The sequence below is a fragment of the Schistocerca americana genome, chromosome 2 (assembly GCF_021461395.2).
Source record: "Schistocerca americana isolate TAMUIC-IGC-003095 chromosome 2, iqSchAmer2.1, whole genome shotgun sequence".
In the NCBI taxonomy this organism is placed as follows: Eukaryota; Metazoa; Arthropoda; class Insecta; order Orthoptera; family Acrididae; genus Schistocerca; species Schistocerca americana.
The window spans coordinates 553,123,912-553,151,473 of NC_060120.1; the positions used below are offsets into that span (position 1 = coordinate 553,123,912).

General features: G+C 42.1%; 1 protein-coding gene across 2 annotated transcripts in view; it reads right to left on the minus strand.

The window, feature by feature from the left end:
- The window catches only part of LOC124595389, a 304,713-nt gene that overhangs the window by 150,767 nt on the left and 126,384 nt on the right, over positions 1-27,562 (minus strand). For both annotated transcript variants that reach the window (XM_047134110.1, XM_047134112.1), the window contains exon 5: positions 4,776-4,896. In XM_047134110.1, coding sequence (XP_046990066.1) covers positions 4,776-4,896 — 121 coding nt within the window. The remainder of the gene's footprint in view (positions 1-4,775; positions 4,897-27,562) is intronic.

The following is a 27,562-nucleotide window of genomic DNA, read 5'->3' on the forward strand; positions in this document are numbered from 1 at the left end:
CTCCAACAACACAGATTGCAGTATCACAGGTGCTACAACATTTGAGGGCTATCTGTAGAAAGGCCAGACTAACCCATGGCCAGAAGAGTGGCAGCAGCCTTTTCGGTAGTTGCAGGAGCAACAGTCAGGATGATTGACTGATGTGGCCTTGTAACATTAGCCAACATGGCCTTGCTGTGCCGATTCTGCGAACAGTGAAACCAATTCGAAAATATAGCAGTAATTTTTTTCCCCAAGAGCATGCAGACTTACTGTATGGATTTATGATTATGGCGTCCTTTTCAGTAAAATACTACAGACATAAAATAGCCCCCATTCAGGTATCCAGTTAGGGGCTACTCAGGAAGAGTCATCATTGGGGTCTGGCATTCTATAGATTGGAGTCTGGAATGCTAGATCCCTTAATTAGATGGGTACATTAGAGAACTGAAAAAGCGAAATGAGATATGGTGAAGTTAGTTGTAGTAGGAATTACTGAAGTGTGGGGCAGAAATACGCCAAATAGTGAATAAAAAAACAGGAATACACATAAGCTACTATGAACAACATAGTGAACACATAATAGTATCCAAAACAGACACAAAGCCAAAACCCATCACTGTAGTAGAAGTTTATATGCGAACTATCCACTCATATGAAGAGATTGAAAGAAAAATAATGAGGTAAAGGAAATTATCTAGGCAGTTAATGGAGACAGAAATTTAATTGTGTTGGGGACTAGAATTCGGCAATGACCATCCAGCGAATGTTTGTGTGTACGGGTCTCCACAGCAGACAGCTGGTTCATGCGCACATGCTGACTGCTGATAACATCTTTTATGTTCCCTCAGAGAGACAGTCATTGGAGTGTGCAGTGTGAAATGTCTGAAAGCAAATACCCTGCAACAATTGTGGGAAGGGTCCAGGTTGGAGGGCATTTCCTGGGTTATCTCATCATTCTGGAAGGCACAATGGATCAACACAAGTATCAATCTATCCTTGGGGATCATGCTCACTACTACATGCAGTTTGTTTTTTCTTGGCATAACTGTGGGTTGAACAAGAATTGAGGTACGAGCGGGAGCATTATTGTGATGCAATTTCCAAGACTGGTTTTGCCACAGCTCCGGTTGTTTTCTTCAAATTGCTTCAGGCAAACTGCACTCCCAGGTAATATTCCTTACTGACCATACAACCTTAAGGTAGAAACTAATGACACACTATCCCACTGTAATCGAAGAAAACAGCGTGAAGAACCTTCACATGTGATCAAACTTCTTGCATTGTTTTGGTATTGACTCTTCAGGCAGTTTCCATTGGGACAGTTGGGTCTTGGTTTCGACATCATGCCCATATATGTTCTGTCAGTTGTTATAACTTTCATTAGAAGTTCTGGATCATTGTCAACTTCATTCTGCAATTCCTGAGCTATGTCTACACAATGTCATTTTTGATCAAAATTCAACAATTCCGAACACACTTTGCTGCTACGTGTTTCACGCCCGAAACATTTTTAAAAAAATTAAAATAGTAAAAAAATCGTTTGGCATAAGCCAAGGTAGATGCCAACATCATTAGCAACCTAGCTGATGGTGATTTTCCAGAATCAAATTTTTTTTTTACTTTTTCTACATTGTCATCAATAACCGATGTGCTAGGGCAACCAGACAGTCGTCATCTTCAACATCTTCCTGACTCTTTTTGAAATGTCTATACCACTTGAAAACTCTAGTCGTTCTCATAACGGATTTGCCAAAAGCCACAGTCAACATTTCAAATGCAGTGCTGCATTTTATTCCTTTTTCAACCAAAATTTAATGCAAATTCTTTGACCCCTCTTTCTCATAAGTAAAAATACGCCATGCACTCGAAAACAGGTGAAACCTTTTCAACTGTCAACAAACAAGTTAAAAAAGCTTTGAAAATCAGATACATAAAGCCTATGAAATTAAAAATGTTTCTGTTATTTTTATCACACCTCGTACTTGCCATAGATCCTCAACCAAGAAACCTAGCACAGCTGTCCACAGCACTGGCTCCACATCCCTGTCTGTGTCTTCTAGAACCTCACTGACAATCTTCCTGCACATCTCACAGTGCTCCACACTACAAAAGGTGATCATCTGAGCATGTGATAACATTAATGTGATTACACACCATATAATGGTAAAACAGAGATTCAGAAACCAGACTTTAAACTACAAGACATCTCCAGAGGCTGATGTGGATTGACCGTAATTTATTTGTTACAAACTGCAGATTAATACCAATGGAAACTCCAAATGTTAGGAAACTGAGCAGACAGAACCTGCATAAATTGAAATGACCAGAGGTTACTGAGATTTCAGGAACAGTATTAGGCAACACTTACCTGAAACAGGGGAAAGGAATGCAATAGAAGGGAAATGGTTAGCTTTAAGAGATGAAATAATGAGGGCAGCAGAGGATTACACACATAAAAAGACAAGGACTAGAATAAATCCCTTGATAATAAAAAGATATAGAATTTAACTGCTGAAAGTAGAAAATATAAAAATTCAGCAAACGAAGGAGGCGAAAAAGAATATAAGGTCATAACAAAATGACTTTTTTCATAAAAAAATGAGATATGGCAAAGTAGGAATGGCTGGCAGACAAATGCAAGGTTGTATAAGCGTGCATAACTAGGGGAAAGGCAGATGCTGTCTATAGAAAAATTGGAGTCCAGCCCAGGATGCTTAAGGTGACGGTTATGTGTGCATGAGGTGTGCTTGCTTGCGTGGACAGTGTACATTTCTCTCTTGCTGATGAAAGCTGTGGCCAAGAGCTCTGTGTAAGTGTCTTAATTGTGCCTGTCTGCAGCTTAATGTGTCTTCTTTATGGTAAATAGCAACCTAGCTTTTCCTACATTGTTGAAAAATGAAAGAGCTCTTTCAAGAAAAGAGAAGCAACTGTATGAATTTGAAGAGCTCAGATGGCAAATCAGTATTAAGCACCTGACAAGTGAAATCTGGGAGGAATATATACGGCACCTATATGGGGGAAACAGACTTGAGGACAATATTGTAGAAAGAGAAGAGGAAGTGGGCAAAGATGAGATGGAAGATATACCGCTGTCAGAAAAATTTGACAGAGTACTGAAAGAACTAAATAGAAACAAGACCCTTGGAGTACATGACTTTCTTTCAGAATTATTGAGATCCTTGCAAGAGCTAGCCATCAGACACAGCTGCACTAGTGCCACTGCATGTGGACGATTTGTGTGTGTGTGTGTGTGTGTGTGTGTGTGTGTGTGTGTGTGTGTTTCTAGCATTCTTATTTTGCCTCAGCAACTCAACACCGCCTCTATGTGGTGAGTAGAATTCCATCCTTTTAATAAATTTTTATTACATGTTTCATGTTTTATCATCCATATTAATTGTTTTAGAGATCATGCCCTATGATCACATACATCACAAAGCATGCAAGCCATCTACCTTTTACAGCAAGGAATATTCTGCAGTGGGAAGTTAACTTCCTGCTACCTTGGATGTTGGGCACCAAATTTGCTTCAATAAATACAACAAAAAAGAATGAGTTGATGGAATGGAAAGGAAAGGAAATACATCTAAGAGCACCTAGAATTTTTTTGGTAAGCCAAATAGGGTCTTCCAGTATGTCAAAAATGGGAACAGTCAGTTTGCATCACTAGTTTCACGTTATGGCATTGAGATCTGAATTAAGATTAAAGGCTGTTCAGTGAGCAATGGTGATATGCATGCTCAGGAATACTAGTCAACACAGCAGAACAACAAATAAATCAGGGAAGAGCCTGGAGTGATTGCTAGTGTTGACCAGCAAAAGGGAAGGAGGAAAGGAAGGAAGGAAGGAAGATTAGTTTTCAATACCCATTGACATTGAGATCATTAGAGATGGAGCGCAAGCTTGGAATGTATCAAGGACGGGGAAGGAAGTCAGCTGCGCCCTTGCAAAGGAACCACCCTGACATTTCCTGAAGGAATTTAGCGCTGAGCTTTATCTAGAGCATGATTTAAGGGACTTGAGTGCTTGCTGCACCCAACCAACATTAGTTTTCCTGAACTCTAGAGAAATGAACTTGCTTTCTAACATATTTTCACATCCTGTCACCCTCCAGGAAATACACTCCATTAATTATATCCTCTTTTCCACCTTTTTCACTTTTTTAGTCTTTCTCTTTCTTATTTTGTGCTTATTTCTTCCTCCATCTATTTTGTTTTGTTTTATATTTGCATCTTGTGGTTTACTTAGTTTTTAGCTATAATCTCTATCTTACAATACATTTTCACATTTGAATTTTGGCTATTATAACCCACTGTTAGGGAAACCTCATTATCTGCAGCATTTGCCTACTCCACCACAATTTTTGAAAGAAATTTCTTCCCATGTTTTTGATGTTTTTCCGATTTTTTCTTTCCTTTCAACAACTGAATTATTTCTAATGTTTCAAAAGCTAGACAGTTTAAGGCTGTATTTTACTGTTGTCAATAATCCCTTCTCTGGTTGGTTATCTTTTATATTTTGGTAAATTGGTAATATATCTCATCTGTCTTATATGCAGAGTTTCAATTTTTTTCTTGCATTATTTTACGGCAAATGTCCATGAGGCTGCTGGAAAAGCCCTCTACAAGATTTATTCATCTATATTGCTCAAATGTAGAGCTTATGTTTACTGATAATTTGTGCTATAAGTAATTAGGTAAAGCATGTTTTCAACAAATTATTCATAAAATATATAGTCCAGTAAAACTATTTTGAATGAAATTATTTAAATAATAGTTGTGGAATATGGAACTTACGTGTAACCTTTACTTGATATGCAGTTGACTTTCACAAAATCAGACTCCTCCAAGTGGTACTCTGTATGTGTTTGAGTTGTTACACCATCATGTGTTGCATGATCACTATCACGAAATATATCTGTCAGATGAAATCACGGAGGGAAAACTTAATTATCATTAAAATATTGTATACAATCTTTTCCCCAAAACTTAAGGGGACTACAGTTACAATACAAGTAAATTTCTCTCTCTCTCTCTCTCTCTCTCTCTCTCTCTCACACACACACACACACACACACACACACACACACACACACCACACACACACGTGTGGTGATTTTTTTATGTATACAGAAGCATCACTTACAGGAAGTACAGATAATTTGCATATGAAAATTCCTCTTCAATTTCTTTGTTTGGTCAATGGTTTAGTCAATAATTAATACCAAAGTGTTTTGTTTACAGAAATAGGCAGCCACACTGGAAGAAATTCATAGTTCAAGTTGACAATACAGGGAGGATAGGTACAAGGAAACATACACCACATTTGCTCGACAATATTTGCCAAATAAAACACTGCTAGATAAGCTCTGAAGGTGTAAAATGTTTCCACAGTTATGACTCTTCTGCTTGGTTCACTACTGAAACTTTCTGTGAATTTTACAACCAACATAATTCCTTCTGACAAAGCAGTTTCATGAAATCTTTATAGTGTGATAATTTTATGTATGACTTAATTAGTTTTATGTTCTTCTGACTTGTCATTTATGAGCTATAAAAATGTAAAAATAGCTTCATAAATATTTGTTTTCATGAAAAACGGTTCATAACGCTTCAGTTCCTTTCAGCTCAATCTGTCATTTGATTTTCCATACACATTAAAAGTCATGATATAATTTGCAAGAGAACAAAAAACAAGTTGACATTCATAATTGGTAAAACATGATTTTATTAATACAGTATGATGCATTTCAAGTTGCTAACTTCAATTCATTTACATATTGTTTTCTGTAGCTTCTGTCATGAAGAAGAGCCTTAAGGAAAGTGGATCAAGTTACACATTAACCTCAGAATTACAAAGTGTGTGTAAGTGAAAAATGTTCACTGAGAGCATGTTGGATAATGATAATTAGAAATTTAAAAAAATAAGTGGCACCTCATTTAACCACACAATTTCAAAGATGATTTTGATAAACCCCTTTTGTGGAGACAAGGGCACATTGTTAACTGCAAAGCTTAGGGAGAATCACACACTAAAATAGAGAATACCTCAACACAGGATCACGTTCATGCAGAGGTGCTTCCATTATTTTCAAAATTTTTGACAGTATACCAAAAGCAAAATAAGATAGAAACTGTTTTTTTGAAGTATTAAAGTAGAATCTTTGAACATATAATGTGATTGTATATATCAAAAGTCTACCCACCCAGAAACAGCAGGAGAAAAAACATATAAAGGTACTGAAATTTGCAAGCTTTCAGAGCCAGAGGCTCTTTCTTCTCATAGAAGCATTGAAAGGGAAAGAACAGTGATGAAGGAAAAGAACTGGTGAGATCTAGGAAATGGGGAGAGTTCAGCAAAGTCATCCAGAACCCTGGGTCAGGAGAGAATTACCAGACAGGATGAGAAGGAAAGACCGATTATTGGGGACTGCACAAGACAATATTTGGAAACTTGAGAGCTTAAAAATGGAAGACAGGATAATATGCACGACAGATATTAATGACAAAACATCACGCACAAGTTAATAAGAGGGAAAAGCTAAGTACATTGTATGTAGTAGAGGTGGGAGCAGGTAGACAGGTAGGGAAATACGAGGGCTATTCAGAAAGTAGGGAACGTTTCCACCGGACGCTGCTAGGCACACACCGATCGCATATATTTTGGTGCGTGTGTACTTGGCAGCTTAGTCGGCATCCATCTGTGACAGCAGAAATGTCTCCGTGCATCTGGTTATTTTGATATTTGAATTTGAAATGTGCGCTGCAACTGAAAATCCTGCCAGTTGTGAGGTGTGGTCTGTGATATGGTTTTTGTTGGCAAAAAACCTAAAACCAATAGAAGTTTATCGTGAACTGTGTGAAGTGTACAGAAACAACATAATGAGTGAATGTTCCGTCCAAAAATGGTGCATTTGGTTTAAAAATGGCCGAACCTACATTCATGTTGAAGAGAAGAATGGACACCCAAGCATTGTGACTGGCGATCTTGTCGCTAAAGTTGACGAAACTATTAAAGTTGATGAAACTATTCGTGAAAACCATCGCTTCACAATAACAGAGCTTTCACTTTCTTTCCCACAAGTTTCACGGATTTTGTTGTTTGACATTGTCACTCAAAAGCCTGGCTACCACAAATTTTGTGCACAATGGGTGCCCAAAATGCTTGCAGAGCACCATAAAGAACAGCGAATGGGGGCAACGTTGACATTTCTGGAGGCCTACCATTAATATGGTGATTCATTACTGGATCAAATCGTAACCAGTGACAAGACATGGGTGAAACATGTCAATTGTGAGACAAAATTACAGTCCATGGAATGGGGACACACAACGTCCCCCCAAAAACCAAGAAAATGTTTGCAAACCTTGTCAGCAAGGTAATTGGGGCGACAATGTTTTGGGATAGGCAAGGTGTGCTTCTTATTGATTTTATCGAACATGGAGCAACCATAAATTCTGCCCGGTACTGTCAAACTCTGCACAGCCTTAGAAGAGCAGTTCACAAACGTCAAGGAAAGCTGACATCCAAACTTTTGTTTTTGCATGACAATGCCCAACCTCACATGGCAAACGGGTGCAGAAGCAACCTAGGGTCTGACAAGTATATTATGAGGATTGAGAGAGGGACGGAAAGCTATTCTATGTGTGGTGGGCAAAACCTCATGCAGAATGGACTTCATTCCAGGGCACAATTTTGGGAAGCTGTAGCCTATTTGAAGTAATACATTCAAGGCCAGGATAATTCTGAGTGATAAGAGGTATAATCCTAAGCTGTTTTTTGGAGGCATCAGCAATAACAGGATTGGGTGTGATGGCCCAGGGAATCTGCTTTTGAATTAAGCTGGTGGGATAATTACTTCCAGTGAGGGCTGAGGTGAGAATTGTGGTGTATGGCCATAGAGTCAGCATCTGAACAAGTACATAAGCCTTGAATGCCAAGGCTGTATGGGAGGGAAGTTTGAAGTGGAAAGGATGGCAACTGTCAAACTGTAAGTACTGTTGTTTGTTAGTAGATGCAATGTGAATAAAAAAGTGCAGCTGACCCTCAGTGGGATGAAGTCAACATCAAGGAAAGTGGCATGGGATTTGGAACAGGACCATGTGAAATTTAATTGGGAGAATGTGTTTAGAGATTCCACAAATTTTAACAGGCCAGCTTCACCAAGAGTCAACATGGCAAAGATGTCAACAATGTTAGTAAACCAGGGCTGAAGGCTTATGTATCCCAGGAAAGCCCCCTCCAATAGGACGCTTAAAAGAATAGTTGGCCAGGCACTGGATAGATATGTACCTGGTAGAACATTTCATAATGGGAGCAACCCTCCATGACATACAGTAGAGTAAAGAAATTTCTAAATCTGGTACCAAGCACTGCGGGTTTCGAATCCACGCCAGACAGCATGGGCCTCTATTACCACTAGAGGTCTCTGCTGCTGTCGCAGCGCAAGCCATGGCTGCACACGTTCCTGGCCCGCATATAAGGTGAGGGCGCCATGGTGGAGCACGTGGTCCCAGCAGCCAATACAGACATACCCTATCCTGTATTTAAGCGCTTGCCTCTCGCTCAGCTAGGTAGTCTGATATTCGCATGTGTATATCAACATCTCGCCTACAGACAGCGTGTTTACCTTACTTTGTTTCCGTGTACGAGTGGACGTTGTGGATTCGTTAGTTTGTCGCTTGTGAGCCTGTTGCTTCTTGTGTGGTGTTGTTTGTAAGATCTTGCTTGGTCGTCTGCCATTGCTCGTGACCATCCTTTCCCATTCATTTGTTTGCTCATGGGCCACCCCTGTTTGGTCCCACCGCACTTCATTCTCAACAACCCCGCGACTGTTCCGGTTGCGGTTACAACATTTTTGGCGACTAGGTAAACGGTGATAGTTGTTGGCATGGAGGCAAAGTTGGTCCGTCTTCTGGGGCAACAGAAGCAGCTCATGAAACAGCAGCAGCTCCAGTTAGACATTTTACAGCAATCGCTGTGGTTGCTAATGGACAAAGTTGATGCAAAGGATGCACTGCCACAACAGCTTTCGAGTCATCAGGTGTCCGACACTTTCCCACGTCCGATATCGTTCCCCCCATTTAATGACGCTAAAGAAGACTAGGAAACATACTTATATTGGCTGAAACAACATTTCACAGCTCTTCAAGTCATGGATGACTCCTTGCAGCAGTCACTGTTTTTGTCTTGGGCTTCCCGAGGCATGTTCTTTCTTCTCCGCAAGTTGGCACCATTGTCCGATCCCGTGGCTCTCTCTTTCCAGGAGATATGCCTTTTGCTGACAAACTATTATTCCCAACACTAGCACATGGTCGCCTCTCAACAGAGTTCCGCCAGTACTATAAACAGCCTTGTCAGTCGTATTATTCCTGGGTCCCGGACTTTCAGGGTCTCAGCTGTCAATGGGATTTTACGTGCACCAATCAGCAGTGAGCTTTGTATGCAGACTCCCTGATCTGGGATGTGGTGATTCAGCTGGCTCCCGATCCTGAGGCCTGCACTGTGGCATTGAAACTCGATAACTCCTCCTTGGAAGAGATTCTCCGCATTGCCCACTCCTTTGAAATTGCTCAAGTGGCTAACGAGCGTCTCATGGTGCGGCCGCAACTGGCGGCGATCGAGGCATCTCGGTGGGTTCCATCCTCACGACGTCGACGTGGCCCAGCCGACAGAGGCCAGCGCCGTTGGGACTCCTCTTTGTCAGATGTCTCTATGGCATCGGCGCCTCCAGTTGCCCCTCGTCGCCAGTCGTGAGGCCCACTTCCATATTGCCCACAGTGCTTTACCACACATTCTCGAGCTGATTGTCCCCACCGCTGGAAAACGTGCACGCTGTGTAACAAGGAGAGTCACATCCAATCGGTTTGTCGTAGTCACTTGACTCGCTCCAGTCCTGCCCCTCCTGGGCCTCAAGATATCGTCCATGCTCTGCAATCGGTCATCCCACAGGATGACCCTTCAGTGCAGAAGCTTTTTCTCACGCTCCGCCTTTTCACTGAGGAGGCCAGTTTTCAGGTCAACACTGGGCTCCCTGATTAATATGGCGACATATACCCGACTGGGCTCTCCTGAGTAGTCACCCCCCTCTCGGCGTTTGGTCGCTTATTGAGATGGTTCCATTCCCCTTCGTGGGCACTCCGTCGTTCAGGCGACATACAAATGTGTTCCCCAGCTCCTTACTCTCTTTGTTGTTGACCATCTGTTGGCTTCAAATATTTTTGGCCTGGATGTGTTTCAAATATTTGGCTTTTCAATTTCCAATGAAGTTGAGGTCATTTCCACGGCTGTTCCTTTTCAGGACTTTGAGACGATCTGTGCTCCACTTTTGCGTCGTTGTTTGGAACGGACGTCGGATGTGCTTCCGATTTTCAGGTGCACATCATACTTCAGCCAGATGTGCAGCCTCGCTTTTTCTAGGCCCAACCCCTTCCGGTGACCTTACCACCGGCAGTCAACCAGGAACTTGATCGGCTCCAGGCCGCTGGCATTCTAGAGTCTGTGACATACAGTGCCTGGGCGACACCATTGGTGGTCATACGGAAACCCAATGGGTCCCTTCGGCTGTGTGAGGACTTCGGCACTACTGTCAATGCTCAGTCCCTTGTAGACATTTACCCCATTCCCCGACAGAAAGACCTTCTCCCCAAACTTTCCGGGGGAGAGTGCTTTTCAAAGATCGACCTGGCTGAGGCATACCACCAGTTACCCTTTGATGCCGATTCCCAGAACATCTTGGTTATCAATATGCCTTTCGCATTTTACAAGTACAAGCACCTTCCATTTGATCTCTCTTCAGTGCCAGCCATTTTCCAGTGGCTTCTGGAGCAGCTTACACAGCCTATCCCTGACTGCGTGAATTACCTGGATGACATCTTGGTCACTGGGCGTTCCCGCCAGGAACATTTGCAAAACCTCAGTGCCTTATTTCAATCTCTGCAATCTGCAGGTTTACACTGTCGGCTGGACAAGTGTTGTTTTTTTCAACCGGAATTGGAATACTTAGGCCACTGGCGTAGCAAAGATGGCATTCGCCCTTCAGATCGTAATGTCGTGGCCATTGAGGCCCTTCCTCGTCCCAAGAACTTCCAGGTGTTTTTGGGCAAGGTTACTTATTACTTAAAGTTCTTGCCCCAGGGTGCCTCCATTGCTCAACCCCTCAATCACTTGAGTCACAAACAGGTGCCTTTTGATTGAACTCCTGCCTGTGACCAGGCTTTTCTCCGTTTAAAGGTGATGCTGAAGACTGCCCCTTGCCTTACTCCCTTCTCTCTGGATCGCCCCTTGGTTATGGCAGATGATGTGTCGGCATATGGCATTGGGGCCATCCTCGCGCATCAGAATGCCAACGGCTCAGAACAGCCCATCACTTATGCATCCAAGACGTTGACCCCCACACAATGGAACTACTCCCAGCTTGAAAAGGAGGCCCTGGTGATCATGTTCGCCATCCAAAAATTTCACACCTATCTCTTTGCGGCAAAGGTCACCCTCCAGACAGACCATAAACCTTTAATTACCCTTTTCGGACCCCACTCTCACCTAGAGGATGGCTCAACATCTTCTGCGCTGGGTGTTATTTTTACGAAATTATGCTTACACCATCCATCCCACTGCCCGCCATGCTTTGTCACGTCTCCCAGCAGGACCCGATCCTGCGTTTGACCAACAGGAGGTCCTCTGCTTTCACATTGATTCCGCCCACCGGGATGCACTGGACGGTCTGCCTTTTATGGCTGCTCACACTGCCATGGCTACACGCCGAGATCCTATCTTGCGGACGGTTCTCCGCTACATGGTCCACAGGTGGCCCTCCTATATTACTCGTTGGATGCAGACCAATTTCATCCCCTGGTGCCACCTGTCCCACAGGCTCTCCATGGTCAATGATGTCCTTCTGTTGGCCATGGAGTCGGATGCCCATCCCTCTGGATTTACGGCATCAAGTGCTCACTCAGATTGTTACACCGTGGGTACTGGCGTTTGTTCCGCATGAAAGTTTTGGCCTGCCAACACGTGTATTGGCCTGGCATCGATGGTGATATTGACCGCCTGGTCCGTCAGTGCGTTGTGTGTGAGTGTCACCAGGTAAGCCCCCCCTCAGTCATTTACACCCTGGCCTGAGCCTCGCCAGCCCTGGGATCGCATCCATCTCGATTTTGCGGGCCTATTTTTGGGATCCATGTGGTTACTTATCGTTGATGCCTACTCCAAATACCCGTATGTCATCCGCATGGCGTCCACCACCATGGAGGCCACATTCACGACCCTGGCCCAAGTTCTCACCATAGAGGGCCTGCCTCACACATTAGTCTCTGATAATGGCCCCCAATTCGTGGCATCCTCCTTCCACAACTTCTTTCTGGCCAACGCTATCAAACATATCCATAGCCCACCTTTTCACCCTTCCTCCAATGGCGTGACAGAGAAGCTTGTCTGCACATTTAAACAACAGTTGATGAAGGCAGTCAAAACATCTCCAACCATGTCGGCCCTCATCCTGTTTTTGAGCACCTATCGCATGATGCCAATTGATGGATGTAGTCCAGCGGTGCTCCTCCATGGGCGACAGCTGCGGACCCTGCTCCATTTGCTGATGCCGTCCTCCTCCCGCCCCCATTCCCGGTCCTCTCAGTGTTACGTCCCCGGCATAGCCGTGCGGGCCCGCGTGTACGGGCACAAGGCGGGTTGGATGCCCGCCATGGTCATCGCGGCCCATGGGTGGTATGTGACTTCTGTGCAGACATCGAAAGGGTTGGAGTACCACCATCATAACCAGCTCCGCCCTTGTGACCCCATGGGTCTCCCGCTGCCACCTCCTCCTCTGCTACCTCCTTCAGTTCAGACGTGGACATCGAATTGCCGCCGCCGCCACTGCCCCCCCCCCCCCCCCTCCTGCGCTGCCACCATGCCTCCAGGTGGATCGGTGGCTCCCTCCGCTGCGCTGGCCTCTTGACCTCTGGGTCAGCTGTCATGGACATGTCGGACGTCCCTTCCTCCCCACCAACGGTGGTTGGCGAGCCCGTATCTTCTCCCATCTGCCGACCATCTCGGCACTGTCCAGGGTGTTTCTGCCCCTACTCACAAGTTTCATGGGGGAGGGTTCTGGTACCGAGCGCCGCGGGTTTCGAATCCGCGCCAAACGGCATGGACCTTAGTAAATGAATCGACTTCATTTACTTCAGTTACGATGGACGTGGAATAATTATGGGCAAATTTTAAACATATTGTAAATCATGCATTGGACAAGAATATGCCGAAAAAGTGGGTTACAGATGGAAAAGACCCACCGTGGTTTAACAGCGCAATTCGGAGAATGCTCAGGAAGCAAAGGCAGTTGCACTCATGGTAAAAGAAAGATCGGGAGAACGAGGACAGGCAAAAGTTAGTAGAGATTCGTGCTGCTGTAAAAAGAGCAACGCGTGAAGCATTCAACCACTACCACCATCATACCTTAGCAAAAGACCTTGCTGAAAACCCAAGGAAATTCTGGTCTTACGTAAAATCTGTAAGCGGGTCGAAGGCTTCCATCCAGTCACTCACTGATCACTCTGGCCTGGCAATGGAGGACAGCAAAACGAAAGCTGAAATTTTAAATTTAGCATTTGAGAAATCTTTCATGCAGGAGGATCGTACGAACATACCGCCGTTTGAATTTCGTACAGATTCCCGTATAGAGGATATAGTGATAGGCATCCCTGGGGTTGTGAAGCAGCTGAATGGGTTGAAAATAAATAAATCGCCAGGTCCTGATGGGATTCCAATTCCGTTTTACAGAGAGTACTCTAAAACATTGGCTCCTTACTTAGCTTGCATTTATCGCGAATCTCTTGCCCAACATAAAGTCCCGAGTGACAGGAAAAAAGAGCAGGTGACGCCTGTCTATAAGAAGGGTAGAAGGACAGATCCTCAAAATTACAGACCAATATCCTTAACATCGGTTTGTTGCAGGATCCTCGAACATATTCTCAGTTCGAATATAATGAATTTCCTTGAGACAGAGAAGTTGCTGTCCATGCATCAGTATGGCTTTAGAAAGCATCTCTCCTACGAAACGCAACTCGCCCTTTTTTCACATTATATCTTGCGAACCATGGATGAAGGGTATCAGACGGGTGCCATATTCCTTGACTTCCGGAAAGCGTTTGACTCGGTGCCCCACTGCAGACTCCTAACTAAGGTACAAGCATATGGGATTGGTTCCCAAATATGTGAGTGGCTGGAAGACTTCTTAAGTAATAGAACCCAGTACGTTGACCTCGATGGTGAGTGTTCATAGGAGGTGAGGGTATCATCTGGAGTGCCCCAGGGAAGTGTGGTAGGTCCGCTGTTGTTTTCTATCTACATAAATGATCTTTTGGATAGTGGGGATAGCAATGTGTGGCTGTTTGCTGATGATGCTGTGGTGTACTGGAAGGTGTCGTCGTTGAGTGACTGTAGGAGGATACAAGATGACTTGGACAGGATTTGTGATTGGTGTAAAGAATGGCAGCTAACTCTAAATATAGATAAATGTAAATTAATGCAGATCAATAGGAAAAAGAATCCTGTAATGTTTGAATACTCCATTAGTAGTGTAGCGCTTGACACAGTCACGTCGATTAAATACTTGGGCATAACACTGCAGAGCAATATGAAGTGGGACAAGCATGTAATGGCAGTTGTGGAGAAGGCAGATAGTCGTCTTCGGTTCATTGGTAGAATTTTGGGAAGGTGTGGTTCATCTGTAAAGGAGACCGCTTATAAAACACTAATACGACCTATTCTTGAGTACTGCTCGATCCTTTGGGGATCCCTATTAGGTCAGATTGAGGGAGGACATAGAAGCAATTCAGAAGCGGGCTGCTAGATTTGTTACTGGTAGGTTTGATCATCATGCAAGTGTTACGGAAATGATTCAGGAACTCGGGTGGGAGTCTCTAGAGGAAAGGAGACGTTCTTTTCGTGAATCGCTACTGAGGAAATTTAGAGAACCAGCATTTGAGACTGACTGCAGTACAATTTTACTGCCGCCAACTTACATTTCGTGGAAAGACCACCAAGTTAAGATAAGAGAGACTAGGGCTCATACAGAGGCATATAGGCGGTCATTTTTCCCTCATTCTGTTTGGGAGTGGAACAGGGAGAGAAGATGCTAGTTGTGGTACGAGGTACCCTCCGCCATGCACCGTATGGTGGATTGCGGAATATGTATGTAGATGTAGACCTCAATTAGCACTAGAGGTCTCTGCAGCCGTCGCACCATAAGCCATGGCTGCGCACATTCCTGGCCCGTGTATAACGTTACTTTGTTTCTGTGTATGAGTGAACATTGTGGATTTGTTAGATTGTCGCTTGTGATCCTGTTGCTTCTTGCATGTTGTTGTTTGTAAGGTCTTGCTCGGTCACCTGTGTCCGTCCTTTACCATTCGTTTGTTTGCTCGCGGGCCGCCCCCGTTTAGTCCCGCCATGCTGCGTTCTCGGCAACCCCACAACCATTCTGGTCACGGTTACAACATTAAACATATGGACATTACTACATAACAGGTGTAAAACAAAGCATAGGAATATGGATAGAGAGAAGCTGATTAAATGTGTTTGGTTGTCAAGAGAGCAATGTGTGAATCCTTCAATGACTACCCTAGCAGAATACTGTCGAATGATCTTTCACAAAACCCAAATAAATTCTGATCATCTATAAAGGCTGTTAATAGCACCAAAGTTAGTATCCAGTCCCTAGCAAATAAGACAGGAACTGAAATTAAGTGCACCAAAGCAAAAGCTAAAACAGGAAACCAATGCTGAAATTCTTATCTCAGTTTTCAAATATTTCTTCACAAAGGAAAACCCAGGAGAGCTGCTCCAACTTACTCCTCGTGCCACTGAAGCACTTAGTGAAATAAGTATTAGTGGTGTTGAGAAACAGCTGAAACTGTTAAAATTGAACAAAGCTCCAGGGCCCAATGGACTGCCTCTTTTCTAACTATACTCTAGCATAGATACCGTGAACAAAAAAGTGTGCCCAGATACCTTGAACAAAAAAACTGTGCCCAGTAGTTGGAAGCAAGCACAAGCCATTCCCAGCTACAAGAAGGGTAGCAGAAGTGATCCACAAAACTACAATCCAATATCCTTGATACTGATTTGAAGGAATATTATGAAACGCGTAGTTGCTACTCGCTACATGCCGGAGATGTTCAGTCGCACATTGGCACAACAAAAAGAATGGCAGAAAGTGAGCTTTTGGACAAAAAGGCCTTCGTCAGAGATAGACAATATACACACAGACACTCACACAAATGCAACTCACACACCAGTCTCTCTGGCTGCTCAGGCCACACTGCGAGCAGAAGTGCGTGATGGGGGAAGACTTCAGGTGGTGAGGCTAAGGAGGAGGCTGCGGCAGGGAAGGGGAGGGATGGTGGGGAAGGGGAGGGATGGTGGGGTAGGGGTGGGGACAGTAAAGTGCTGCTTGTGGGAGCATAGATGGACAAGGTGTAAAGAGAGTAGGGAAGTTGGGTGCAGCCGGGAGGTTAGATGGAGGGAGATGCACAGGGGTGGGTGGTGGGGGGTGAGAGCGTGATAGCGAAAAAGGAGAGAACTTTGATACTGATTTGTTGTAGAATCTTAGAACTTTTTCTGAACTCAAACAAAATGAGACATCTCAAATAGAATGACCTCCTCCACTCCAATCAGCAAGGATTGCACAAACATCAACCATGCAAAACCCAACTCACACTTTTCTCTAATGACATAAGGAAAGATCTGGATCAAGGCAAGTCAGGTAGATGCAGTATTTCTTGATTTCCGAAAAGCATTTGACTCTGTAACATAACTGTGTTTACTGTCAAAAGTATGATCAAATTAAGTATCAAGCAAAAATTGTGACTAGATTGGGGATGTATTGGTAGGGAGGATTCGGAAAGTTATCTCAGATGGAGGGTCATCATCATATGCAGAAGTAACTACGGGTGAGGCCCAGGGAAGTGTGTTGGGACCCTTGCTGTTCATGATATTAATGACCATGCGGACAATGTTAATAGTAACCTCAGACTGTTTGCAGGCGATGGAGTTACCTGTAATGAAGTACTGTCTCGAAGAAGCTGCATAAATATTTAGTCTGATCTTTGAAATTTTATAAAGTGATGCAAAGATGGGTAATTTGTTTGAAATGTTCAGAAATGTACAATTCTGCACTTCACAAAACGAAAATCCTGTGACTATAATATCAATGAATCACAGTTGGACTCGGCCAACTCATTCAAATACCTGGAAGTAACACTTTGTAGGGATACGAAATGGAATAATCACATAAGCTCAGTCACATTTAAAGCAGGTGGTAGACTTTGGTATGAAATTACAATGAAATGAACACCGTTAGCTGCTTACAGGCATTGACATACGTCAACGGGGACATATGAAAATGTGTGCCCCGAGTGGGTCTCGAACCCGGGATCTCCTGCTTACATGGCAGACGCTCTATCCATCTGAGCCACCGAGGACACAGAGGATAGCACGACTGCAGGGATTTATCTCTGGCGTGCCTCCTGCGAAACCCACATTCTCAACGTATTGTCCCGCACTACATTTGTAGTGCCCCCCCCCCCCCCCATTATACTCATTACTCGCGGCAGACTGCCGATTCCCGTAAGAGTTCGGGCACTGTTTGTGCATTCGCACAGAAGAAGAAGATGGTCAAGTGGCCAGTGAGCCTTAACTATATATACACTAAGATGGTATGTCCGAAAGAACAGATACCATCTTAGTATATATATAGACTTTGGTATATTGGTGGAATAATGGGGAAATGCAATTAGTCTACAAAGGAGATTGCTTCCAAATTACTCATGTGTGCCACTGTAGAATGCAGGCGATGGCGTGATGAACCATCCCTATTTCTTATTCTCTTACTATCAAATCTATTCATCAAGAATCAGTAACATTAATGTGCATGGGTCCCTTTGAAGTAAAATATTCCAGAGGTAAACTAGGTTCCCATTCGGATCTCCAGGCGGAACCTACTTCGAAGAGATTCAGGCCAAAAGGAACTTTCAGGTTGGGAACATGGAACATTAAAAGTTTGAACAGGCCAGGAACATTCCAGACATTATTAGACGAATTAGATAGATACAATGTAGACATTACAGGTATTCAAGAAACTCGGTGGTAGGGGGAGGGTAGCATAAGGAGGGGTAACTATACATTTTTTATGGAGGTGCGGAAAGCTCACAGTTTCAGAACAGGTTTCGCAGTACAAAAAAAAGTGCTTCACACAATAAGAGATGTAAGGTTCATTAGTGACCGACTATCAGTTATAGTGTCGTCCGGCAGGTGGAATAGACTAGTAGTAGTTAATGTACATGCACCAACTGAGGACACTGAAGAGGTTGTTAAAGACGGCTTTCATGAAGAACTAGATCAACTGTGGGATGAGTTCTCCCCGTATGATACAAAATTAATCATAGGTGATTTTAATGCGAAGATAGGGAAGGAGGAAGCATTCCAGCCTGCAATTGGGAAGGAAAGTGTGCATAACATTTCGAATGATAATGGCACAAGAGTGGTTAATTTTGCTGTTTCAAAAGACATGATTGTTGAGAGCACATATTTCAAAAGGAAGGTCATTCATAAAGCAACTTGGGTCACTCCAGATGGACACACCCGAAACCAAATTGATCATGTTCTTGTAGATCGGAGGTGGCACACTAGTATAGAAAATGTTAGGACTTTCAGGGGAGCAGACTGCGATTCTGATCATTTTCTTGTAATTGCCAAAGTTCACCAATGGCTATCTTCAGCAACATCGAGGTATCACAAAGCAGAACTTAATAGTTTCGACACTGACAAGCTAAATGTTGAAAACTTTAGAAGAAGGTACATGATAGAAATTTCAAATAGGTTTGATGCTCTCAGGACACACGAAGATCAAGACGAGGATGTAAATAAACAGTGGATCACTGTGAGGAATAATATCAAAGAGGCAGCGAAGGTCACAATAGGTACAATTAAGAACAGGAGGAAACAGTGGTTTGATGAGGAATGCAAGAAATTGGTAGAGGAAAGGAGAAAAGCGCAATTAGATTAGGATAGAATGGGAGACAGAAAACGAGAGGAGTTCTTGAACTTGAGAAGGGAAGTTGGTCGTAGGCTACGGGCAAAGAAGAGGGATTATTTGAACAATCAAATTACAAAAATGGAAACAAACAGTAAAACAAAAAAACATTACGGAACTTTACCTAGACATAAATGGGTATAGAAAGGGCTTCAGGGCTAGGACAAATGCACTTCGAGGGGATGCTGGGGGAATACTGACAGACCCCAGTGCTATATTAAGTAAATGGAGGGCGTATTTTGAGCATCTATTAAATGTACACCAGGAAGCAGGAAATGAGCAGGCATACGAAATACATACAGCAGAACCCCAGATACGTGAGCCAATGTTAAAGGAAGCAAGAGATGCAATCAACAAATTGAAAAACCATAAAGCACCATTATCAGATTGCATAACTGCAGAATTAGTTAAAAATGGGGGACAGAAATTGGTGGAAGTAGTTCACAAAGTGATAACTAAAGTATGGAACTCAGAGATGATACCTGAAGAGTGGCAGGAGTCGATTCTGATCCCAATTTTTAAGAAGGGCGACAAAATGGATTGTAGTAATTATAGAGGGATTATTATCAGTATTACCAGTATGTTCCAAAATTTTCTTGAATATTCTGCTAAGCAGGCTTACACCATATGCAGATGAAATTGTGGGGGGGATTACCAAGCCGGCTTTCGGAGGAACAGATCAACTATAGACCAAATATTCACCCTGCGTCAAATTTGGGAAAAGAAATGGGAATACAATAAACCAGTTCATAATCTTTTCATACATTTTATAAAAGCATATGGTTCAGTATTGCAATCAAAATTGTACAGAATTCTTTTGGAACTTGGAATACCAAAGAAGTATGTTAGACTTATAGAAGCGAGTTTGAAAAACACAAAAGGTAAAGTACGCATGGGGAAATTAGAGTCAGAAGAATTTGTAATAAAGAACGGACTTAAGCAGGGAGATGCCCTGTCTCCACTACTTTTTAACTTGGTCCTAGAATATATTGTACAAATGGCAGCAGATAATTCAGAGGGTTTGGAGTTAGATTGAAATATTAAGATATTAGGGTATGCAGATGATCTAAACATCATTAGCGATAGGAAAGAATCTGTAACAGCAAATGCGAATGCGTTAATCAAGGCTAGTGAAGATGTAGGTCTAAGGATAAGTGAAGACAAAACTAAATACCTGGTTACTACTAGAATGCCAACAGCAGTAGATCAGGAAATGTTAAGAGTTGGAGACATGCAGTTTGAAAAAGTGAACACATTTAAGTATCTAGGCGTGAACAACACTTCGAGAAACGAGATTGAATCTGAACTGAAGAAGAGATTACGGGCGGGAAATGCATGCTACTTGTCACTTACTAGATTACTTTCATCACAGATATTGTCTAGGAATTTAAAGATTAGAATATACAAAACTATTATTCTACCAGTTATGCTGTATGGGTGTGAGACTTGGTCTCTCATTGTGCAAAATGAAAAGCTGTTTCGAGTATTTGAAAACAAAATTTTGAGGAAAATTTTCGGAGCAAAAAGGGATGACATTAGCGGAGAGTGGCGAAAACTGCATAACGAAGAGGTTCACAAACTCTATTCAAGCCCTGACATAATCAGTATCATTAAATCACGTAGGCTGCGATGGGCGAGTCACGTAGCTCGAATGGATGAGGGCAGGGCAGCGCGCAGAGTACTGGTAGGGCAGGCACCTAGAGGGAAAACGACCTGTGGGGAGACCGAGGCGTAGATGGGAGGACAATGTGAAGGCCTATTTGAGGAGCCTAGGTATTGAAAGTGAATGGAAGGAAATAGCCCAAGACAGGGACAGATGGCGAAAATACGTTGCTGCAGTAATGGACTCTAGAGTCCGGTATGACCAGTGAGTAAGTAAGTAAGTGCCATTGTAGACTATTGCTCAAGTGTGTGGGACTCTTACCAAATAGGACTCACAGAGGATACTGAACGAGTACAGTGAAGGACAGCATGAATGATCAAAGGTTTGTTTGACCCATGGGAGACTTATAGAGATGCTGAAGAACCGGAACTGGCAGACTCCTGAAAATAGACACAAACTATCCCAACAAGCCTACTTACAAAGTTTCGAGAACCAGCTTTAAATGATAAGTCTAGGAATATATTACAACCTCCAAAATATTACTCACTTAGAGATCATGAGTATAAGATTCAACTAATTACAACATGCACAGAAGCCTTTAAACAATCATTCTTCCTGCACTCCTTATGTGAATGGAAGGGTAGGAACCCTAATAACTGCTACAATGGCATGGTGCCTCTGCCATGTTCTTCAGAGTGGTTTACAGAGAACAGATATAAATGTATATGAACTGTAGTCCAGCCCGCCAAGTTGGACAAGATTTCTAAGACGTGGTACAACTCTTCTAGCTTCAGACTAGATGACTAACACTGTGTTGACCCAAGGAGGTCCAGAACACACAAACAAAACACAAGCAATAGTAATCAGAGAGTTTAAAAGAGATCTTTATCTTACCCTTCTGGTAAAAGGAGGGATTCTTTGCATTAATGCAAAATTCCTGAAAAGTAAGTCTCAAGTAATTAGTATTCTTGATTCATATGCAAGGCTCAGCAATTTTACATTTAATCAAATTGCATGCCTTTGGTGTATCATATTGGTCATGTGACTGGATCCGTGACTTCCTGTCGGAAAGGTCACTGTTTGCAGTAACTGATGGAAAGTCATCGAGTAAAACAGAAGCAATATCTGGTACTCCCCAAGGAAGAGGTCCTCTCCTGTTCCTGATCTATGTCAATGATTTAGGAGACAATCTGAGCAGCCGTATTAGATGTTTGCATATGATGCTGTCATCTACCATCTTATAAAGTCAACAGATGATCAAAACAATTTGCAAAACAATTTAAACAAGGCATTTGTATGAAGCAAAAAGTAGAAATTGGCTCAAAATTGTGGAAAGTGTGAAGTCATCCACACAAGTACTAAAAGGAATACACTAAATTTTGGTTAAGGAATAAAACACACAAATCTAAAGACTGTAAATTCAACTAAGTACCGTATTTACTCGAATCTAAGCCACATTTGAATCTAAGCCACACCTGAAAAATGAGAATCTAAATCAAGGAAAAAAAATTTTCCCGAATCTAAGCTGCACCAGAAATTTAAGACTTGAAATTCAAGGCGAGAGAAAAGTTTTAGGCCGCACCACCTCCAAATCGAAACAAAGTTGGTCCATTATAATATGAGACATAATTTAGGTCGAATGAATGACGATACAGCTACAGTAGTTTGGTTCGAGTCGTAAGCTTAGCAGTTAAGCTTTACCAGGCAGCCATTGCTATGCATCAGGCGCTCCATCCGTATTTATATGGGTATCCTTCCTTTTTCACGTGCTCCGTCTGGTTTGAATTGATTGCTTATTTTTCTTTGATCTGGTAAGAGCCGTTCTCTTTGTTATAGGTGTTTACATCACTCTAAGCTGAAACTGCATTACTGTATTGTGCCATGCACTGTTTGTCGCTTTCTGATAATGAGTGTTTACGGCCTGTCGCCGCCCGCGGCATGGCTTGCTTTTGTGCGCGCTACCGCCGCTTGCAATTTAAAAAAAAAACAAAAAGGAGAGGAATCATCTCATTAGCGAAACAATGGCAAGAGACTGCTATTTGTTGTTACTCACATTGCTGCTTTCTTTGATAATGATCAACAAGAATCAAATAATAGACTGTGTATGATAGAAGATGTTCTGAACGAGAGTTTAGCGAAAAATTTTCTCCGTTTGCAAATCTTTGCAGATGCCTCTTTTAGTATATTACATTCTGCACCAAAATTAGAAGTCATCTTAGATTTAAAAATCTAGTCAATTGCCTGTATCACTATTAGGCATAAGAATAATATGAATATAAACATGACATGATATGTATATTCTTCTGCATTTCCTGTTGTCTCACTCTAGTTTCGTAGTTTATTAGGCAGACAGGATTTAAATAAGATAGCTGCAAACACGAAAGAATACATGACAAAATGTTTATATTCATATTATTCTTATGGTGAAGAGAATACTGCATGTGATTCACAATTCATAAAAGTTCCTATTAGCAACCATCTCTTCTCACAGGTAGGAAAAAATTCAGAACGTAGTGTTTCCCATATTGACAAACATCCCAAACAGTCTTGCCAGTCAGATTTTCGTAGTACATTGAAATGCTGCTACATTCGAAGATGAACAATACGAAATTCGTATTTCCTTCATTGGATAATGTATGAAAATGCAGTGGTCGAAACTGGGGGCGGAGAAAAAAGCTCGTCTTCCACCTTTTTTATTTATTTATTTTTTATTTTATTTACTGATGCAGAGGTTATGGCGCCAGTATTTATCTTTGTGCCTGCTAAGCATGCCTGTGTAGCGCTACATATATTTGACGGCAGAAGTTAGTTGTGGCAGCACCTACCAACATTATTCATAACTTCCGTTTACTTTGCACTCGATTCTAAACCGCAGGCGGTTTTTTTGGATTACAAAAACCAGAAAAAAAGTGCGGCTTAGATCCGAGTAAATACGGTACTTAGAGTCCACTTTTTTATGGGAGAATTTAAAGTAGACTGGGGCAGCAGAGAGAATTTGGAGCAAGGAGGGAAGTGTTCCAGGATAATCCATGCAGTTGTGTGCACCACTGTGCCAAGGTGGCTTAATGGCTAACGCACCTGCCTAGTAAGCAGGAGACCTGGGTTAGATTCCCAGTGTTGTTACAAATTTTCACTCACTGCTTCAGTCTATACATAAAATCTTATCCGTATGAAATCATTAAAGTCTCTGAAATTATGTCATTTCATTTGCACTTAGGGATTACAGTTACGAATAACTTATATTGAAATGATCAAATAGCAAACGATGTGAGGAAATCAAACCAGGGACTGCTACTCATTGGCAGAACACTTAGAAAATGCATTAGGTCTACTAATTACTTGCACTATGCTTGTTCGCTCTCTTCTGTAGTACTGCTTCGCATTGTGGGATCCGGGTCAGATAGGACAGATGGAGCACATCGAGAAAGTTCAAAGAAGTGCAGCATGTTTCATATTCTTGTGAAATAGGGGAGAGCATGCTATACATATGACATGCAAATTATGGTGGCAGTAAATAAAGCAAAGGTGTGTTTTGTTGCAGCAGGAACTTGTCATGAATTTCAATCACCACCTTTCTCCTCAGAGTGTGGAAACATTTTGTTGGCACCTACCTACGTACGGGGGATTATCATCATAATAAAATAAGAGAAATCAGAGCTTGCATGAAAAGATTTAAGTGTTCATTTTTCCCATCCGCTGTTTAAGAGTGGAATGGTAGAGAAATAGCTTGAAGGTAGTTCGATGAACCCTCTGCAGGTCGCTTAATTGTGAACTTCAGATTGATAATGAAGATTTAGATGATTGGCTATATAGAAACAAAATGTGGAATAAACGCCAAAGACCTAAAAGAAAACTGCATCGAACAGCTCTTTAAGAGCTGAACTTTTGTAAAAAAATCTGTAACATACAAGATAGCAGTTCGGATGAGATACAGCTTGTGGCAACTCAGAGACATATTAAATTCAAAACACAGGCCATGGCCAATAAATTCAGTGAAGTCTTTCTTGCAGCAACTGAAAGGAGAGAGAGAGGAAGAGGCAGAGGCAAGAGGGAGAGGACTTTGAAAGCAGAATCACTAGATTTACTTAAACAGGCCTTGCATATTCCATCAGCAGGTGTTACTTTTGCCACAACTATTGGAGGAATATCAAAAATCATTAGGCCATGGAAAAACATTAACTCATACAGATATGATTGTTTTCAACATAGGCACTAAAATCTACTGCTGACATGATAGTGCGCCATTGAGTTATCTTACAATCAGTTGCACTGACAACATGTATTTTCTGAAAAACTGGTGTGTGTTTGTGTGATATTAACAGCCATTTACAAAAGTAGTAACATCTAATCATAAAATAATCTCTCTCCTCCCAACTTTCTCAAACATTTTTGAGAAGGCAGCTTGAAATACACTATTGGACAACTTTTCTGAAATTAACCTTGTAACAACTGTTCATGTTTAGCTTCTGTAAATGATTCTGAACAGAGAAAGCATTATATCATCTCATGAACACAGTTCTTGTTTAACCAAACAATTCTGTAACTTTGCCAAAACCTTTGATTGAGTATAAGTAGATTTTAACACAGAAATTAAACTAAGGTGTTGAAGGTGTTTCACTTGCAAGGATGGAATCACATCTTAACAACAGATAACAGCGTCCCACCATCAAATCATACCACAGGGATAAAGCTAAATTCAGGATGGGCAAACATTAAATATATTGTCTTGCAAGGTTTGATACTTGGTCCACTCTTTTTCTCAAGCTACAAGAAATAAAAATTATTAAATATTTTGGAGGTTTCTTCAGAAACTGTGACATTTGCTGAAGACACAAGCTTAATGAATAAGAGTTCAAAGATATCTACGCCTTGCAAAACTAGAAGAACAGTGGAGCACATTTATAGCTGGTGCAGAGCCAACTGCCGAATTCTTACAGTTCGAAACAAATATGTGTACCAGAAGTAGGTCTACCTCCATAGTCAGCGTGTCTGGTTGCTACGCAGAAGGTCTGGGCTCAGTTCCTGTTACTGCTATGGTGGGAGGACTAGAATAGTGCGCACTCAGCCTAGTGATGCCAACTGAGGAGCTACTTGAGTGAGAAGAAGTGGCTCTAGAGTCTGGGAAGCTGCCAATGGCTGGCAGAGCAGTGTGCAGACACCATGACCCTCCGTAATACATCCAAATGACACCACTAGGGTCACCACTCGGTACCACATGGCAGTCAGTATGTGGAGTTGGTACCAGAAGTAGAGATCATGTGTGAAATTTCTAGAAATCCAAAACCCAAACTGATAGTAAAATGAAGTGGCACCAACAGCAAGTGAATAAGTTAACCAAAAAGCTCAGTTCTGCCTGTTTTGCACTTAGTAATTCCTCTCATTGCACTGACATGAAGATAGATTTTCCTGCATACTTTCACTGAATACTGTCAAAAAGTACAGGGTGACACACGGGAGACGGACGGCTTTGAACTGCGTAGTACTGAGGGCGCGGTGGTGGGAGGTGGTCATGGTGGGGATAGTTCTGATCCACACAAGATGCCATTTCATTTACTCAGTCACTATGGAGCAGTGGGACTTGCAACGTTGAGTGTTTGTCTACGGCAGTTTCGTGAAAAGTAGTGAGTCTATTATTGCTATGCAGCGATTGTTTCGTGTGTGGTTTAATGTCGGTCGACATGGAGCTGTTCGGAGCCGTAACACAATCTTCAGATAGGTGGAAAACTTCAGATCACCTGGAAACATACTGGATAAGAAGCATCCTGGCCCGAGATGCAGAGTAACGACACCAGAAAATGTTGAAAAGGTAAGGCAAGCCGCAGTCAGAAGCCCAGGACGGTCAGCTAGATGTCATGTTAGTGAGTTACAAACCAATCGTGAATCAATTAGATGAATTTTGCATAAATAATTAAAATTCCATCCCTACAAAATGCTCATTGTCCAACAACTTAAGGAAACTGATTTTGCTGTATGAGAAGACTTCGCTTACAGAATGCAAGTGATTTTGGGATTGAACGAAAATGAAATTTTATTGATGAGTGATGAAACTCATTTTCATTTAAACGGGACCGTGAATAAGCAAAACCTATTATTGGGCTCTAAAGCATCCTCACCTTATCCACCAGCGTCCTCTACACTCAGAAAAAGCAACAGTCTGGTGTGTTCTTGGCTCTGTTGGCATTATTGGACTTTTTTTTTTTTTTTTTTTTTTTTTTTTTTAAGAGAATGTGGCCACAGTTACTGTTAATTCAGTTCGTTACATTCATATGCTTGAAACATTCTTGAAACCAAAACTAGGAAGACGACAAATCCCTTTACAACGCATTTGGTTCCAGCAGGATGGGGCAGCATCACACACCGCAAACACTTCAATGACAGTTCTTAGACGCATGTTTCCTGGCCGGATTATCTCACGTTTTGGCAATGTTCCTTGACCTCCCAGGTCTCTCGACTTGTCAGTATGTGACTTTTTTCTGTGGGGGTACCTTAAGAATTGTGTCTATAACCACAAACCACTAAATTTGGATGAGTTGGAGAATGCAATCATTCAAGAAATTGCTGCCATCCCTGCAGAGATTTTAGTCGGTGTGATGGAGGATTTTGAAAAGAGACTTGATTCCTGCATTCGAAATGATGGACATCACCTTGACGACATTATTTTTCACAAATAACTCTGTTAACTAAAATGGCAAATAATGAGCTTTGATTTTGTGTAAATAAGCATGCATTAATTTTAAAGTTGGCTGAGTATTATTTCATTAAAAACCATCCATCTCCTGTGTGTCAACCTGTAATATTACACAGAAGTGTTTAGTTAGAGTATTATGTAAACTTGATAACTGTATGTCTTAAAGAAGCCTTTTCAGGAATCTTGGGATCTTTATACTAAT